The 17,129-nt window shown below is 35.4% G+C and overlaps 1 protein-coding gene across 5 annotated transcripts in view; it reads left to right on the plus strand.

The window, feature by feature from the left end:
- The window catches only part of Cdh9 (cadherin 9), a 128,543-nt gene that overhangs the window by 95,808 nt on the left and 15,606 nt on the right, over positions 1–17,129 (plus strand). For all 5 annotated transcript variants that reach the window (XM_035440622.1, XM_035440621.1, XM_035440623.1 and 2 more), the window contains 2 exons: positions 795–982; positions 1,909–2,162. In XM_035440622.1, the coding sequence (XP_035296513.1) occupies positions 795–982; positions 1,909–2,162 (442 nt within the window). The remainder of the gene's footprint in view (positions 1–794; positions 983–1,908; positions 2,163–17,129) is intronic.

Below are 17,129 nucleotides of genomic sequence, written 5' to 3' on the forward strand. Positions count from 1 at the left end.
ATCCTACCCACAAAATCACAGGAAAGAGATTATAGTTTGAAGTAAGAGTCTATACTCTGTTTTCTAATTTTCATAGCTGAGCAAGTTAATTTCCTTTGGCCTGTCCACTGACAATTATTTACACAAGTTGCTTCTTTGTAAAGACTAACGAGGTTATCCTAAAGAATATTTGAGTTTATATAATGTCCAGCACAGAGGTTTAAGTATATTATTTTAATCATTTTATTTTTCCACATTTCTAGAAAGTTTGTGAATGAAATTCTCTTCATAACTGAAGAATAAATTATAAGGCATGGTTGGATCTGTATACAACGTGGAAAACATGCTACTTAAAGACATTAAATATAAGTTTTTAGCAGAAACAATCATAATAAAGACATTGCTGCTTGAAATTATTGGAAAAATGTGGACTATTTGAAAATTTGCACATTCACTCTTTTATTCCGAGCATGTGTAAAATGTGTGGTGAGATTATTTAACATCATGATCAAGTAACAAACAATTGGTTTTCATGATTGTCATGTCAAGTTCTGAATTATTAAAGCAGGTTTCTGTGTGCTCTTCAAGTAACATTGAACATTCTCTTAATACTGATAAAAATTGTATTTCTTGGGTATAAACTGATAAAGTTAAACTTCCATACATTTTTGTCCTCCACAAATCTGTAACGTTTGACAGTATACAACTCAAGATGATGAAAATGCCTCTTGATTTAAATCACTTTACTTAAAGTGAAATAGAAAATTTGAGCCATCTGAATTTGAAAGTAAATGCAGTTACGATTTAATTTACAGGTACTTACCAATTTAATTCTCTTGAGTCTGCACCCCTTGGAACTCATCTTGGAAGGATAAAAGCCAATGACCCTGACACCGGGGAGAATGCTGAGCTGGAATACAGCATTTCAGAAGGAGAAGGATCGGACATGTTTGAAGTGATTACCGACAAAGACACACAGGAAGGGATCATAACTGTCAAACAGGTTTCTTTTGGATGTCATCCTATTTTCACTAAGTGCTCTTTGGTTTATTTTTACTTTTCAGTACAGAGGAAAAACAACTGTGGATTTACTTTTCATCATTTTCTGTGTTGTCCATTAATCACAGAAAGTAGGAAAACTGATTTCTCTTCAAATAAGGGATACATTGTTCCCGATAGTTATGTTTCTATTCATGCCTAGATGACTGTTCTCGATGTAGATGAGCCTGGGAGTAAACTCAAGGGTACTTTCTTTGTATATCACTATGGGATAAGCAATAAACCAGATCCATCACTGGCACTTGATACATTTCTTGTATCTTTTGTAAGTGTGATGGTTTATGTAAAATGAGTGATACAAAATGAATGAAGAGCCAGAACTGACCTTGAAGCCTCCTACTTTTCAATTAGCAGTTAAAGAATCAGAGAGTGCTATGTAAAATATTCTGGTTTATTGTATTGTATTGACTTTTAATGTAATGCTTGAAAATGATCTGAAACCTTGTAAATCATAATATAGCCAATATTAATCATTTTTACTTTTCTTTCCTTTATACATTTCTTTCAACAAATACACAAGTTGATGAAATGTAAAATTTATTCTAGACTTACATTTTATTGAATATTCTGATTTTTAGTAAGGTTTAATTTTACACTACTATTGCTTAATCAGTACTAATTTAGATGATATTTTATGTAACTCTGCCCAGACAATTGAAGAAAATTACCTAGTGGGCATCAGCCTTTTTATGCATTCCATGATAGTTATATTGTATATGCTATTTCACTGAATAAAATTATTAAACAGTTATTAGGGTAGTTACTTAGCCATAGTTGATTAAAATTTTAAAAGATAATTAATCATTCATTTAATCAATGATTGCTCTGTCTTCCAATGTATTCTAACATTTCTTACTTTTTTTAACTCAGAATTTAGATTTTGAAAAGAAAATGTTATACACTTTAAGAGTGGATGCAAGCAATACACATCCAGATCCTCGATTCTTACATCTTGGGCCTTTCAAAGACACAGCCATGGTTAAGATATCTGTGGAAGATGTAGATGAGCCCCCTGTGTTCAGCAAGCGCTCTTACTTGATGGAGGTGGATGAAGATGTGAAGGAGGGAAGCATCATTGGACAAGTCACTGCATATGACCCAGATGTTATGAACAACATAATAAAGTAAGTACTTGAACACATGTGTTTTTTTAACCATGCAATCCATTTTAACACCTCTGTAAAAACTTGAGGTGTATAATTGTGTGTGGTAAACCACACACAGTAAACACATCTCAAAGACCCATTTTCACTTCTGCTTCCTTCTGATTGCTTTAGGCATGGGAAAACATTTGAGTCTTACAACAAGGTAGATGCCGAAATAATAATACTTCACTAAAAGTAATACTACTGAGTCTCTGAACATTTGAATATTTTAACATGGCAGATAATCTAGCTCCTAAAAATATAGACAAGATATCAATTTCTCTAAGCTACAGAGTCTAAGCCTTTAATTGCTAATGTGATAATTCCATTGTCTCTTAATATTAAATCAAATAAATATATAAAATCAAGTTATTTAACAAACATTCAAAAATTCAGTGGTTTCAATAAATATCAATATATGACTATATATATATATATATATATATATATATATATATATATATATGATCTAGGAATAAATATGTGGATTAGAAAGCTTATTGTAATTTTTATATTTATAGAAATATAGTCTGGCCAGGCATTGGTGGTGCACACCTTTAATCCCAGCACTTGGGAGGCAGAGGCAGGAGGATCTCTTTAATTTCAAGGCCAGCCTGGTTTCCAGAGCGAGTGCCAGGATAGGCTCCAAAGCTACACAGAGAAACTCTGTCCGGAAAAACCAAAAATAAAGGGAATATAATCTGTTGAAATAGATAATAAAATAATATATGTCAAATTTTTGATGGATACCTTTATTAATTCACATATCCTCAGAAATTCTTCCTAAAAATGTAATATGTAAAACAAAGGAAGTGTTAAATTATTAGTAAAAACTTTAGTACAATATTTTCCAAATATAACTTGTAGATTCACCACTTAAGAAGCATTGTTTTTGAAATTTAAATAATTGTTATGAACTATCTATTATGAAAGAAGTGGGTGGGCAGCAGTAAGGGTGGGAGGGAAAGCTGTTGTTGGAAGGTAAAATGAAATTTAAAAGAATAAATAAATTATAAATAAAAGAATTGTGTAAATGAATGTTTTAGTATCAAATGTTCTTTGCTTATTCTTCTAGTGAGCCTCTGGTTGTCCCTCCCCTCTAGTCCTTCCATTCTTTCTGCCTCCTCTTCCGCGTGCCCCCTAATATCTGAACGGAAGGATTTGATGTTTGATGGACACCTCCCATTTATATTCTCTCTCTCTCTCTCTCTCTCTCTCTCTCTCTCTCTCTCTCTCTCTCTCTCTGTGTGTGTGTGTTGTGTGTGTGTGTGTGTGTGAGAGAGAGAGAGAGAGAGAGAGAGAGAGAGAGAGAGAGAGAGAGAGAGAGATGTTCTTGGTCTCTGCATCTGTTCACATCTGCTGCTGGAAAAGTCTTCCTGATGATTATTGAATAATGAAATTCTCTATGAATATAGCAATGAAAATCATTTTGTTGATACTTTTTTATCAATAGAGTTTGGTTTTCCCTAGGTTTCTGGGCTATCTAGTCAATTATTAGGGTGACTACCCTAACAGAGTCAGTTATGGGATCCAACTCAAAGTGCACTCTGACATTGGTTAGCTAATCCCATAAGCTCTGTTCCCAAGTCCCTGGTATATTTTGCAGGCAGGACAGAGTATCAGTGTAAGTCAGAGGTTTTGTGGCTGGATTGGTGTTTATGTTTCTCTTTTGGTGGAATGTAGAGTAGGTTTTCCCACCAAAGGCACTAGAACATAGGGTGACAGCTTCAAGTACAGTTCATACACTGGCATGGAGCAGGACCCTACTTATATATAGCTTGTAGCTTAGCATTTTTATTGGACTCCTGCACATATTAATGGAGTGTGTCCCTGTTTCTTGTGCCTGCTCTTGTGACTTGAATAGAGTCAATCTGTTGGGCTGCCATGTCCAACCTCCATATAATGGTTTTCTTACTGTATTTTAGTTTGTCTTGTTTGGTTGATATGTTTTAGAAGACTGTTATTTTCTAGTGAGTGACAGAAAAGGAGTGATCCAGAGGGGAGGTATGGTGCAAGGTGCTAGGAGCAGACGAGCTAGGACAGTCTACAATTGGTAAATAATGTATGAGAAAAGAATCTATTTTTTCTTTTACTTTTTTTCCTCTCATATATTATATCCTGACTGAAGTTTTCTTTCCTCAGTCCCCTATTATCATTCACCCCCCCTTATTTCCCCTCTCCTTCTTTTTACCCCCCCTCCGTTTCCCTTCAGAAAAGTGCAGGCATACAGGATATCTACCACACATGTCATATCAAGTCGCATTTAGACTAGGTATCTCCCCTTAAAATGAGTCTGGGAAAGGCAACCCAGTAGGAGAAAAGGGATCCCAAAGCAGGCAAATAAGTTGGAGACAACCACTGATGTCACTGTTAGAAGTCCCACAAGAAGACCAAGCTTCACAACCAAAACATACGAACAGAGGGCCTAAGTCAATACCATACAGGCTCCCTGATTGTCAATTTCGTCTCTGTGGGACACTATGAGCCTAGTTTTGTTGATTCTGTGGGTTTCTTGTGGTATTCTTGACCACTCTGGTGCCTATAATCCATAGATACAAACTAGATAAAACTTGAATTATTTTTAAAGCCAAATTTAAAGCAGGCTTTAATTAAATACTGGCCAGGTAGATGGGCTCTGGCCAGGTCCATACCCAGGTTCCTGGAAAATGACACAGAATCACTTTTGGCAAGCGCTTAAGAAGGAAAACCCATAATACCTTGCATTTTCCTTTGGGTCCAATCTGGGGCAAACATACATCCTGATTATCTCCAGCCTGTGAACCTCCAACCCACATGTGATCACGCACATTGGGTGCATATGGCTCAGACAAACTGGGGGAATAAAACACACATGGGGCTTGTTTTCTCTCATAAACAATAGTCTCCAGCATTTCAGGAGCTATCTGTCCTTGGGTAAGAGGTTTGAAGTTCAGAAGCATTTTTGTTTCACGAATCACTCAATCATAGTAATTAGAACTTAAAATGTAACTTTGGCTCTCATCATTTCCCCTTAAGTTGTATCCAGATTCAAATTGTTGACTCTGGATATCTGTCTATACTGGGATCAAATCACCATCAGCTTAATGATACTCAGACAGCAATTATCATTTAGTTAAGGTATCAATGGTATAAGTGACAACTACAATTAGAAGAAGCAGAAGGACCAAAGGCTCTGTGATGGCTGACAGTGTTCCTATCTAGAAGGAACCCAGATTGAGAATGGGGAGCAGTTATTTCCTTTATCTCAAGTTCACTATGACAGGGAGTCTTCTTTTGATCTAGTATTGCTATGCACGCTGCTTGGATTATACTTTGTATTATAATTTACCCCTCTTCTATCTCTGATGGTATTGACAGGTAGGTTAAATATAACTTTGTAAGCTTGGAAGCAGACCACCAGGTTCTTCACCAAAGCTGCAGCTGGCTTGTTAGCTCATTTCATATGTAAAAATCAAGAGTTGCTTTTTTCTGGAGCTACTATGTCTCCTATTGAGGAAAGGTAGACAGGCTTGTCTTGCTAATAGGCTTCATATTAAAAGGTAAACAAGTTTCAAATAGATCTATTTTTTATAAAAAGGAGGAAAATGGAAAGAAAAAGAAATCTTCAAACTTAATTTTGAATTAAAAATACTATTTGAAATATAGTGTTACCCATTCCATTAAGGTATGTATCTTCATGTAATAAGTAGAAAATTTCACCAGTTACAGATGTTTTATTTAAAATTAAATGTTATCAAGCTTTTTCTTCTGATTCAAATCCTTAAGGTTTTACCCCTATAGAATTGCTTCTGGAATATTTCTGAATCTCTTGGACACATTGAAGATGGAACGTGAATTTTTGTCAATTACAATTTATAATTAATTTCAAATATCACTAGACTCTAAACATTACAGTAATGATGCAAAAATTAAACTACTTAAAATGCATAACCAGTTTCATGTTTTGGAGATGGTGGGTGCTCATGCATTATATATAAAGATATATATGCATGTTAGTGCATGTGGGGACCAGAGGTTGATATCAGGTGTCTGACATCTCAATTTGTGTCCACCTTATTTTTTAAGATGTGGTCTCTCACAGAATCTGGAGTTTGTCTAGACTAGTTGTCCACCAAGTCACAGGGGCCAACTCCCCACCCTCCTACTACTGGAATTACAGTATGTGGCTCTTCGCCTACCCTTTATGTTAATACTAGTATTGAAATCATGTTTGTCAGACACATAATTTACAGACTGAGCTTTCTCCCTAGGTCATGAATCAGATAATTAATTCAAATATTTGCACATTAACACATTTGCACAATATGCTGTATAAAGGGTCATGAAAATATATTTTTATGTGTCAAGGATTTTTTAAATGTCATCTTTCAGGTTCTCTGTAAAGAAGTTGTTCTGTGTTTTGAAAATAAGAGGACTAATAATTGTAAACAAGAAATGTGAGAATATATTTTTAGTATGAGTTTATGACTTATCCAGATAACTGGTAAATAATGGATATGTATAAGATGATATAGAAGATATGAGATATATACAGAGTACCTTTTTATATAATGATTGAAATTACTCATTTATGGTTTACCATGTATGAGTTTATCCTTTGTATTACTCATGGTTATCTAGAGGAACAGAAATGACAGAATGAACAGAGAGAGAGAGAGAGAGAGAGAGAGAGAGAGAGAGAGAGAGAGAGAGAAGAGAGTATTTGAGAGTCTTACAAGCTATTGAATACCAAAGAAATAGACTTTAATGTTAGTGAACAAATTGACTTTCCAGTGAAGAGGGAAAGAAATCAGACAAAGAACTAAGGCTTCCTTTTTATACTTCCTTTATTCAGGCAGCCACCAGAAAGTGTGGTCTATATTAAAGGTGAATCTTCTCAGTTGAAATGATTTAATTAAAAAAATACCCTCACAGGTATACCCAAACACTTGAGTTTAATTTCACTTATAGTCAATTTGACAACCAATGTTAGCCATCACAATTCACCATTTATCTATTTGACACACAATCATACCTCATTATTTCATGGTTAATGTCCAAGTGAAAATAACAACCAGATTTAATTTAGATTAACATGATTTAACTATACCATGTAAAATGTCAAAAGCATTATATATTTAACAAGGTGATAATTATGTGTAACATCATATAACTATTCCATGTGCAACCACAAATGCATTATAAATTTTATAATATGCCAATGTTTCTTGAAGGTTGTTCTTTAAGTATCTCAATCTTAAATATGGTGAATACAGAGTTTTGTTTTTAACTGAAGTTACATTACACACACACACAAACAAAAAAAAATCCATGGGGGAAAACAAACAAAAATCTACATAAACACATTCTCAATAAAAATATGAAAGAAACAGTAATGTCAGTTATAATACTTGTTTCTGTAACTGGTCATGCTGCCTTGGCTTATATTTATTACTTCCATCCCCTATTACACATTCTGCATTTCCTTCACTCTAACCAGCACCTGACCTGGTCTTGGTTCTAGTCTTAGACAAGGGACCCATACTTGCATTGCTGAAGGACCTGTATCCTAAATGCATCCAGTTGTTTTAGTTTCCCATTGACTTTAATCACAGGGCATGGTAGCACCACGAGATGCCCTGAATGTCCTTGTGTACTCCAGATACAATTTTTCTTACCTCCATTTTGGAGAAGGAATCCACTTTCCCCTTGGTAATATAGGTCAACCATGCTCCTAACACGGTTAATTATGTCTTAGCCTGTTGGTTTCACAGAAGCAGAATCCCAATGTGACTAGGGGGATGTCTGAGCTTCCAATTAGGAGGAATATTTGTTGTGTCTCCTGGTAAGGGTGATTGCCCCACTCCCATCCTAAAGAAAGAATCTCTATTGCAGTAGAACTTAAGGTCACAATTACAGGAAACAAAATAACTTCAGAGTGAGTCGTTGTATGTGATAATGAGTAAAACCATTCTCTTTCTCTCCCATTGATTTCTGGATGCATGGCTCCTGGCTAGAGGGAGGAGAAAAAAGTATACCATATATACTGGACATTGATGCAAACATAGGTCACCTTTTGTAGAACCCTGGCCCATTCCTCCAGATTACTTCCACCTAATTGGTGCAGTAACTGTGTATTCAAAATGGCATTTCATCTTTCTGTCAGGCCAGTTTATATGGTGAGTGGAACTGGCAGTGGATTACTTAAATGTGGGACTACTGAGATTGTAGTTTTCATATGGAAGCTGGCACAGCTTTTTTTAATGTATCAAAACTTACTTAATTGGTTGGATGAAGTATCAATTAAAACTGTCCAGCTGAAAATGAGTTGAATGTTCCTGACATTCCATGGCTTAGCATTGATGAAGAGATGTTAAGGCTCAGAGAAATTGCAATTCTACAGTGGGCACACTGTGAAGACTAATCTTCCAATATAAAGAGGCCCAGAAGACATGTCCTTCACTAATTATAATTAAGGCATATAATGATAAGAGGGACACAAGCTCATATGCATAGTTATGTTGTCAGCCATTTCCTTGTACCAGACTTTAGGGTGAGAGATGTTGCTTCTCTGTTGGATAGATTAAATGCACTTGACCTCCAAGTAGATTGGGTCAGATAACTGTACTGAATTGCCAAAGGCAAGGTGATCATAGTGCCTGCAATGCATATTAAAGGTAAAACCATGTTCATAATGACCTGACCCATAAGTGAACATCAAGGGTAAAGTGATTTTTTTTCATGGCATGACCCATATGGCTCTGTGGTACTGGATAATCAATCAAGGTGTTTCCAGGCATAAAATAGATAAGAAGTGCATGACATTTTTGTTTGATATATATTTGCAGGAATACTCTCAAACAAATTAAAGATAAGCAACTTTGCTTCTTCAAAAAGGGGAATTTTAATCCTGTGAACTAATTTTTCAGACTTGAGCCAGTTTGCAGACCCAAGACCACTTTAAGGAAGGGACATCCAGGTTCCCCTGAGAAAGGATCTAAATTAAATACCTAGAGTTTTACTACTAGCCTTTTTCTAGTCCTCCCCAGAGAAACCTATGACCTTCACAAGGATAATTGGACATTGGAGAAAAGTAAATAGATTTTCTGTGGTGTTTTTTTTTTGGATGTTGGTTTTGAAGTAATGCTGATTCCTGAAAACATTTAGAAAAATTGTAACCTTCCAGTTAAAATGGGGCTTTGGAATTTACCTAATTAATGGATTTTTTGAGTGATGTTTCATTCACAATAGAACCAATGGGTATCTAAAAAAAATACTGTGGTTATTCTCCCAGTCCCAGAATGTATAATTGGGATAGACATATTTAGATGTTGACAGGATTCCCATATTAGCTCCTGTCCTATGAACTAACGGATATTGTATTAAGAAAGGCTAAGTGGAAGCCATTAGAGTTGCCCCTGCCAGTAAAAATATTGAATCAAAAACCACATCCCTGGAGGGACAGTGGAAACCAGTGCCCCATCAAAGACTTGGAAGATACAGGTTGGTGGTTCCCACCACCTCTCCTTTTCACTCTTCTCTCTGGCCAGTGCAGTAGACAAATTGATCATGAAGAATGATGATGGACTATAAAAATATCAAGTAGTGACTCCAATTTTAAGTGCTATACCAAATGTGGTGTAGTAACTTCAGTAGATTAACACATCTTCTGGTACATGATGTCCAGCTATTGATTTATCTGCTTTTCTTTCTGCCCCTGGCCAGGAAAACCACCAGAAGCAATTTGCTTTCAGTTGGTAAGGACAACAACATACCTTTATAGTTTTACTTCAAGGATATATAATTACCCATTTTTATAAAGACCTGAAATCATAAGTGTGAATATATATGCATGTACATATACATCCATCTTGATAGGGGTATTTACAAAATTAGAAAAAAATTCCAAATATTAACAAATTTTTACTAATTGCAATGTCACTAATTGCAATGATTTTAATAAAGTGTTCAAGGCTGGAGAGGAGATTTTGCAGTTAGATGTGTGGTCCCTCCTGCAGAGAACTGTTGTTTGATTTTCAGAACTCACATGGCAGCTCATAACCAACCATTACCTCCAATTTTGGGATCTGATGCCCTATTCTGACCTCTCTAGTAACTAGATACGCATATGAGGCGGGGATATACACGGTAGCAAAATACTCATACACATAAAATTTTAAAATATTTAAAATGTGTTCTGTATAGAAGAAGTAAACATATTTGTCTCAGATGGATCATGTTTTCCTTTTTCTTCAGCTTTTAGTATGTCATTTTTTTGTAGTTTTTCAGCTTGTCAGTGTCCACTATTTTTACGATAGGTGTGCTCATAAGAGTGTCTTCAAACACTCAAGAATTCTTTCCTCTTGATAACTTTTCCCAACTTCTGAGTGCAAAGTTCAATTTTGGCCAAGTCCTTCTCCTTAATTATTATCATGCCGACTGTTTATGCAACAAATCGCATACTTATAAAGAAGGGTAATATAACTTTGAAAAGAAGATTATTCTCTATTAGAATGCTATGAATCATCTTGTTGTTGGAGATCACATCCAAAAATATTATGTGTCCTTATTTATGTGCTGCATTTCCATGATTTGGTAAATGTCTCTTCCAAGTCCCCTCCATTATGTGTGTATTCAAATCAGAAATTTCACTGTACTTTCTATTTACAAATTCCATTCTGAAGAAATTTCTGCAACTTATCAATAAGTTATGCACAGCCAACAAAATTCACATTTTGTTAGTCATGTTGCTGTGATTTCATGACATATCAATCAACTTAAATATTTTGTCTCTTTTCTCATACAATAAATTAATATTATTAAACACGGGCTCTTACAAGAAATTGCTTAAAATGCTTTTTGTATGTTGTCTCTGTAAACCCTCAGTTCATAATATGTTACAATAACCTAATTATAATATATAGTAATGGTTATAATTATGTTATAATTGTTATAATATTGGTAGCAAAATAAATTAGATATTTTTTATGTTATGTGTGTGGGTAATTTGCTTTTGTGCATGTTTGTGGACCACATGTATAAAAATGCCCATAGAAGCCATTAGATGTTCTTGAATGCCTGGATTTGAAATTATTGACACTGTGAGCAAAATGCCATGGCTAGAAAATGAATCTTGGTGCTCCGGAAGATACCAAAGCTCGTAAATTATGAACCATGTTTCCAGGACCAGAAAAACTTTTATTTCTCTTAACATTTATCAGCTTCCTTGGAGTAAACCTGATCTACACTGAAGTGGACAAATTTTGAAAAAAATGAGTTGTTAAAAATTGCCATATTTTTAAAAGTGAAAACATCATCACAGCCATGATCATGTCTTACTCTTAAAAGATTTTGTTTCTGTGATTTATATTATACATTTTTAGTTATTATTTGATCATTACATATGTGTGTGTATGTTCCCATCATGTTCACATAAAACCTCATATTCTCCATGTTTCCCTTATAAAGCAGTAGTCCAATTAGTGATGTCCATATGTATGAGCATAGTTTAGACAAAGGCACACAGGAACATGCTACCAGGGACCACAAAGTTAAATACAACATACACTCACTCCTTCAGCAGCCATCAATGCCAATGGTTCTGGAATTGCATCTGTAGTTTATACTGAAATGTTGATTGGCTTGACCTTCTGCCTACACTATATAGACAACAACAGTTGCTGTGAGTTCACATGTTCTATGATCTGGTCCTATCCACCAATAGTTTTGCATCAGTCTTTGTTTTTACAGTCTTTTTCTTTTTTTAAACACCTCCTCTTAAAGTTTCTCTGAGAATAGCCAACTACTTTGGCAAAATTTTTGCTTCCCTTTTATTACTAGATATAAATTACAACCATTTCTTGGAAAGTATATAGTTACTGTGAATTCATTGATATAAAAATTGATTCATTTTATAATGAATTCTTTTTATGATGAACTTGAGAACTGTTTCTCTTAGAGAGATATTGTAGTGTTAGGAAAGGGCTCTACCACAGCAACTTATTTGTGTTCTCATATAAAAATATCACAATTTGAATATTTATTCCTTTTCCATTGGCACCTTGAAATATTTTAATTCTTTTATTTATTTATTTTTGTTTTTGTTTTTGTTTTTTATATTTTTTTTCCAGACAGGGTTTCTCTGTGGATTTGCAGGCTGTCCTGGAACAAGCTCTTGTAGATTAGCCTGTTCTCAAACTCAGAGAGATACACCTGCCCTTGCCTCCTAAGTGCTTGGACTAAAGGTGTGCAACACCAATGCCCTGCAAAATATTTTAATTCTTATGCATTAAAATATATTTGTACTTACCTGCATTTTTGAGCAAAGCTTACTGGTTTGACAATTGTTTAAATTCCATTTTTATTTATTTTGTTGTGTATTCACAATTATTGAAATTACAATAATTTGACTCCTCTTACTGACTTGAGAGAAGCTGGAGAAAGTTATTCTTGATTATATCCCTTACTTTCTGAGTTGTAAAGGTTTGCTTTCATCAGAGGTTCTCAACCTATAGGTTACGAAACTTTTGGGGGTTTTGAACCATCCTTTCACAGGGGTTGCTTGAGACCACCTGAACATGTATTTACATTACAATTAGTAATAGTAGCAAAATTACAGTTATGAAGTAGCGATGAAGATAATTGTATAGTTGGGGGTCACCACAGCATGAAGAATTGTATTAAATGGTTGCAGCATTATGAAGGTTGAGAAACACTGATTTCGATAAAATATGTTTTATAATAAATAAAAATTAAGTTATTCTCCACCTAGTAATCAGCGTTACTTTTACCTTTCTATTAAATGATGTTTTTTCAACAAAATAATCTAGATATCTGCTATATTCTAAAACAATTAATTTACATTGTTCATCAGATTTCCAATCTTTAAGTACTATCATACTGTACATATTTTCTGCATAAAAATGCACTATAATATGTTTAATAATTTGTTAATGAATCTTCATATTTTTGAAAAATTGTATATATCCCAAATATGGTAACTTCCTAAGAATATAATTTCAATGGGATGTTTTTCTTTGGTTTAAAATAGTCACAGTAAAGTTTTCATCTTTTCTTCATTGTACAGAATGATGCCTGATATATTTTAAGTTTCCAGTTCTTATCAAAATTCAGGAATGAGATGTAGTTTCACTTAAAACCTTAAGAAATATGATGTTCAATCATTTATATCACGGAACCTTCCAACAAATAAAGTTGTACCTGGAAATAGAAGGAGAAGGCAGCAAAACTCATCGCAATGCAAAATGTAATGAAACCACCTTTAGATATCCAATGGTAATGGGAAGAAAAATCCACAATAAATCAACAAGAAATAAAGAAGCATGGTTGAATCCCCAAACAGAGAGTGTATAAAGTCAGCACCAGAAACACATTCTAAAAGAAAATTTGGTGAACTGCTTTTCATCTACAATCCAGAAAATCTGTTTATTAAACCTATTGGCTTAAATACAAATGCTACTGGCCATACGAATTTACTGTCACAGCTCACAGCTGTTGCCACCTCTGCTTCACCTCATTAGTTATTATGGATCTCTCAAATTATAAGGTTGGCTGTAATTTTATGCATTTGAAAGAACATCTTGCCTCACTTCACACCTATTTTATGTTCAACATTTTTTAAAGTTCAAAGATTTTTTTAGAAGAAATTCAGTTGCTTTCAATTAAAACTAAGTTGCAAAACAAATTTATTGGCTAGGGATTGGGTTAAGCTTCAGTAACAGCCACAGGGTCCAACTCAGGCTGCACTGAATCCGTGGGAACATCAGTATACAGATGGCTTCCCAGCTTTCTTCATTTTACTTTGTTGTTAAATGAAAATAATCGAGCCAGATGTGGTTGTGCAACCTTTATTCCTGAGACACAGGTGGCTACAGCATGAGGATTACTGATATGAGGTTATATAGAACGATAAAATACCCAGAACTGATACTGAAGTTCAAGCTTCAACCTGAAGATCACAGAAGCAAAAAAAAACTCCTGCCTCTGCCTCAGGCTGAAAGGTGATCCTGGCTGCACCAAACCTCAGACTGTAATCATTGATTGTTTTGATCTCCTCAAAGTGTCTGGAGATTTCAATACCTTCCCATCTGCAAAGTTTTGGAGACTCTGAGACTCTGCCAACTCTGAGACCTTGCACCTATCTTTAAACTTCTCTAATGTTGGGATTGAAGGCATGTGATCCCAGGTGCTGGGATCATAGGCATGAGCTCTGTTACTCTTCATTCTTGTGTAGGCCATTGTGGCCTTGAAATAACAATGATCTGTTTACCTGTTAATCTTGAGTTTTAGGATTAAAGGTGTGTGCCACTATCTCCTAGTTTCTGAGTGCTGGAATTAAAGGGGTATACCACCACTGCCTGATCTCTATAGCTTAAGGCTGATTTTGCCTTCTGAATCCTCAGGCAAACTTTAATAAATCTTAAATAAAATGTCTCCTCAATGTTATTTTGGCCTATATAGCAAGAATTATGGTAACCATTGAGACACTGTCTATTTGTAAATAATATTGGTCTGATATTAAAATTACTAATCTCTGTAAATTACATTTATCATTGTCTTGTGAAACTAAAATTAGCTTCAATATATAGTCACCATCCATTTGAACAATGAAAATAAAAATTTCACTGTATACAGTTGTGAGAAACAAATTTTTTGAAAAAATTAGCTCTGGAGTCAGAAAGCAAATACTTATTGTGGCTACACTGACCTAGTAATTGATAAGATGATGATCTATTTTACACAATGAAGCCACTCCTAGAAATGTTATATATGGTTGGGGTCTCTATCTAGTGTGTCTTAGGAAAAAATAAGAGAGAGACTTTACTATGTTTAATGTTTTGTTTAACAACATAAAATTAAAATCACAATTTTGAACTCAGATTCTACAGATGAGTTATCATGAGAACATCTTGAGTTTTGTATGTCACCCATATAAATAGTTCCTTTCTCTTCGTGAATCATTCCCACAAAAGTTTATGCTACTGATCTGTTTCAGATTATTGTTTAAAATTCAAAGGAGGAAAATCAATATTGATTTTGAAATCCAATTTCAGGAACACAGAAATGACTTCTGTGTTAAGTGTTTAAAACATTTTTTCTGGTCATTTGCAATAATTCAATATATTTATTACAAATTGGTCCCTTAGAATGTTCTAACTCTGTGCTGAAAATAGACCATGGATGCTAAGTAAAAGCATGTTATATCTGGACCTTGACAAATCATGGGGCATCATTTTTATTGAGGGCAGTGTTGAAATATAGACCATAAAGTTTTCACTGTTGGTGATAAAAAGTAAGCCTAATGCTAAATTGTCAAAGTGACTCTTCTCCATGAATTCATAACCTGAGATGCATTGCCATTTAAGGTTAAACTGAAGTAGAGGGCTGGCATGTGCCTAGAAATACTTTTATTCCCCATAAATTACAAGTTAGTCAATTTGTGTCTTTTATAATGTTAGAATTATTATTTGAGAGTCCATATATATATATATATATATATATATATATATATATATATAATCTCTAGGGAAACGTATTGGCAAAAAAAGGAGATGGATTTTTTTTTTTTTTTTTTGGAGAATTCACAGGCATTTCTTTCTTTAATGATTTTGACAAAGCGGTTCCCACAAGCCATCAGGTTTGAAGTGGAGCAACCTGTGGTTAGAGGGAGGCAGGGGCTGTTTGTAGGCAAAGTGTAGAGTAGGGGGCTTGTGACAAAGTATATTCACTTATTAGCCAGCTGGCTCCAAGTGTGTCACAAATTCCTCTTCTCTATCTATTTGGCTGGAAAATTCTGCCAAGTTCTAAATATGGTGTCTACTTACATAACTTAAAAAGAACCCTAGAATATACAATTGCAAACAATTCACCCTGTTTAAATTACTAGGCTTTTTAGAAAACAGTATTATTTTTCATGTTTCACTGCAGCTACATAAGATATACAATCAAACACTATTATATTATTCAGAGCAGAGGAATGTTAACAGTAAATACTATTGCCAACCTTTTTTTTTTTTTATTTTATTTTATTTTATTAGTTCTAGTTAGGGAACAAGCTTATTTCAAGTCCCTTCTCCCTCTCCCTCCCCTCACCCCCAAACTTTCTCCCCCACCCCCAGCCCATCCCCCCAACCCCATCCACCCACTACTCCCCAGGCAGGGTAGGGCCCTCAACGGGAGCTCAGCAAAGTCCACCAAGTCTTCCTATGCTGATCCTGGGCCCTTCCCCATGTGTCCAGGGCCAGAGTGTAACCCTTCATATGGGATGGGCTCTCAAAGTCCCTTTTTGCACCAGGGAAAAATACTAATCCACTACCAGAGGCTCCCTGGAGTGCAGAGGCCTCCTTATTGACATCTATGTTCTGGGGTCTGGATCAGTCTTGTACAGGCCTCCTGGACAGCATCTGGGGTCGATGTGCTCTCCCTTGTTCAGGCCAACAGTTCCTGTGGGTTTCTCCATCCTAGTACAGACCCCTTCGTTCTTCATTCCTCCCTCTCTTCAACTAAATTCCCGATTTCGGCTCATTGTATATCTGTGGATGTCTGTCTCTGTTTCCATCAGCCACTGGGTGAGGGCTCTAGGATGGCATAAAGAGAAGTCATCAATCTCATTTTAGGGGGAGGGTTTTTAGGTTATCCTCTCCACCATTGCCTGGATTGTCAGATCGTGTCATCCTTGTAGGTCTCTGGAGATCTCCCTGGTTCCTGATCCCTTCTCGGGCCTACAGTGGCTCCCTCTGATATCGTTTCTCTCATCTTGCTCTCTTTCCTCTATTCTTCCCCCAACTCAATGTTTCTGCCCCTCCATTTCCTCTCCTCTTCTCCTCTTCTCTTGCTCTTATTGTAGCAGCTCCTTCCCCCCCCACCCTCATGCCCCCAATTAGTTCGGGAGTTCATGCCATTTCCATTCCTGGGGACCATTTAACCCTTAGAGTCCTTCATGTTTCC

This window comes from Cricetulus griseus, chromosome 2, assembly GCF_003668045.3.
Source record: "Cricetulus griseus strain 17A/GY chromosome 2, alternate assembly CriGri-PICRH-1.0, whole genome shotgun sequence".
Classification (NCBI taxonomy): domain Eukaryota; kingdom Metazoa; phylum Chordata; class Mammalia; order Rodentia; family Cricetidae; genus Cricetulus; species Cricetulus griseus.